Consider the following 2,443-nt stretch of genomic DNA (forward strand, 5'->3'; position numbering starts at 1 on the left):
AAAAAAAACCCTCTCCCCCCCCCCCCCCCCCCCCAATAAAAAAAACCAAAAAAAACAAAAAAAAAGGACAAAAGTTCAACTACACACACAAACACCAAAATGTAAAAACACATCTTATTCAACGTATAACCTGATAGTTATCAATAGGTTTTAGGGATTTAAAGATTGTCTTAATGAATATTTAATGTTTCAGATACCTCCTAGTAATAAAGAGAAGGAAGCAGCAAAATTTGCTCAAATGTGGAACAAAATCATTACTAGTTTCCGAGATGAAGATCTCATAAGCAACAGGTACCTTAATTTCTATCAGAGCTAACTGCATATTACAATATGTTTTTGGTGTTATCATATGTTTATTGAGTATCTCAACAGATCATGTCAAATAAATTCAGGGAAATGGACTTGTTGCTTGTTCCATACTGGGCAGATCGGGATTTGGACCTTGTCCAGTGGCCTCCATTTTTACTTGCTAGCAAGGTTTGTTTGATCTGTTCATCTAGTGTCCTTATGGCAAATGCTAACGTTCCTATAAACATCTGTTGTCAGATCCCGATTGCACTAGACATGGCTAAAGACAGCAAAGGTAAAGATCGTGATCTGAAAAAGAGACTCGATGCTGATGATTATATGGCTTGTGCTGTTCGTGAGTGTTATGCATCTTTTAAGAACATTATTAACCACTTAGTTGAAGGTTCTCGCGAGAAGGAGTAAGCTACCATATCTTTTCTGAGTACTTTTTTTTACCTTCCAGTGCACTAATTGGTTTCATATTTTCTCCACTCGTTTGTAATGATTCTTCTATCATGTTCATTACAGAGTTATACAGGAAATATTTGAGGAGGTTGACAAGCACATAGCGGAAGATACGCTGATAAAAGAATTAAAAATGAGTGCTCTTCCAGCTCTTAGCGACAAATTTATCAAATTAATTAAACATCTTGTAAGCATTCTGACCTTTTGGTGGATTAATTCACTGCTTTAAATAGAGTTTAAGCTGATTATTGGTTCTGTTTTTTCAGATGGATAATAAACAAGAAGACAGGGATCAGGTTGTCATACTTTTCCAAGATATGCTGGAAGTTGTGACCAGGGATATAATGGATGAGCAAATTTCAGGGTATGAAATTTGATGGATTTATTTGTGGGCTTTAGAATATATACATTCTTTTAAGACAATATGTCATTGATCTTGGATAGTATAGTGTACAATTGTTGTCCAGGCTCTCCTTCAGGTTCGTTTCGGTGCTTCATATATAGGTTATTGCATACAAATGGCATACCAATCCTTCTTACCTCTTTGAGTCCTAGTTAACAAAAAGTTCCTAACCTTTCACCTAAATTTAGAGATATCTTGCAGATGAATTTACTATCATGTGGCAGTATTTGCTAATAACTCCATACCAGTTCTTTTAACTATTAATTGTTGCCTTGGTTTTGATGAATGTTTATTATTTCTTTGTTATTGAAGGCTACATCAAAGAGAATTTCCATCCCTGTTCCTATGACAGAATCCCATGATGTGCTATTGTTCAAATTCAATTTATTATTGTGGAAATGATTTCTGTTTTTCTTTTGCAGTTTGCTAGATTCCAGCCATGGTGGATCATATGGGAGGTATGAGGGGATGACACTTAATGATAAAAAAGAACAGTTATTTGCTCCAGCTGGGGCAATTAAGTTTCCCTTGCCAGAATCAGATGCTTGGACAGAGAAAGTACAGCTTAATACCATTCTTATTATATCAGGACATCTATGCATCTGCCTTGGACTAAGATTTCTTTCTTTAATAGATCAAGAGGCTTTATCTGCTGCTCACTGTGAAGGAGTCTGCAATGGATGTCCCGTCCAATTTGGAAGCTAGAAGACGCATTTCTTTCTTCAGCAATTCTCTGTTTATGCATATGCCTGATGCACCCAAAGTTCGGAATATGCTTTCCTTTTCGTAAGTTGTTTTTGAATTTTCAATTTTGTATTTTTACAATCAAAACTGCTTGTGAGTATTTTGTTCGCATTTATCTTTTTCGTTCCAATGTTATTTGTATCAGATATGTCTTTCACAATTCATTTCCATCTTCATGCAGCCAATACATCAGCTTTTACTTTTTAGTCTTTTTATGTTTTTTGAGTACAATCTTTATTTCAGTAAAATTGCCTAGACAGGTGTATAGACCCTACAGCCAAGTTTCAACATGTAGTTGGTGCTATGTCCTTTTTGAGCATAGTTAAATCTGGAGTTTTTTTAGTCTGCAAAATGTAGCTGCAACTGCATCTTGAGTTCTAAATTCAGATACCTGTACAAATATCTGTGGTTCGCACTTAGTTGGAGCTGCTTGCGTGTTCTTCTTATGCAACCAGCCGTGTAGAGAGTACTTTCGTGGTTTTTTTAGTTTTGTGTTTCGTTGGTTTTTTGGGTTTTTTTTTTGGTTTGGGGGGGGGGGGGGGG

General features: G+C 36.0%; 1 protein-coding gene across 1 annotated transcript in view; it reads left to right on the forward strand.

Annotated features, from left to right (window-relative positions):
• Nucleotides 1-2,443, forward strand: part of LOC109826899 (callose synthase 3-like) — a 37,234-nt gene that overhangs the window by 25,171 nt on the left and 9,620 nt on the right. The window contains 7 exon segments of the mRNA XM_020393915.1: nt 165-291; nt 393-477; nt 547-707; nt 817-940; nt 1,020-1,117; nt 1,579-1,714; nt 1,791-1,942. Coding sequence (XP_020249504.1) covers nt 165-291; nt 393-477; nt 547-707; nt 817-940; nt 1,020-1,117; nt 1,579-1,714; nt 1,791-1,942 — 883 coding nt within the window.

The sequence above is a fragment of the Asparagus officinalis genome, chromosome 10, assembly GCF_001876935.1.
Source record: "Asparagus officinalis chromosome 10, Aspof.V1, whole genome shotgun sequence".
NCBI classification, from domain to species: domain Eukaryota; kingdom Viridiplantae; phylum Streptophyta; class Magnoliopsida; order Asparagales; family Asparagaceae; genus Asparagus; species Asparagus officinalis.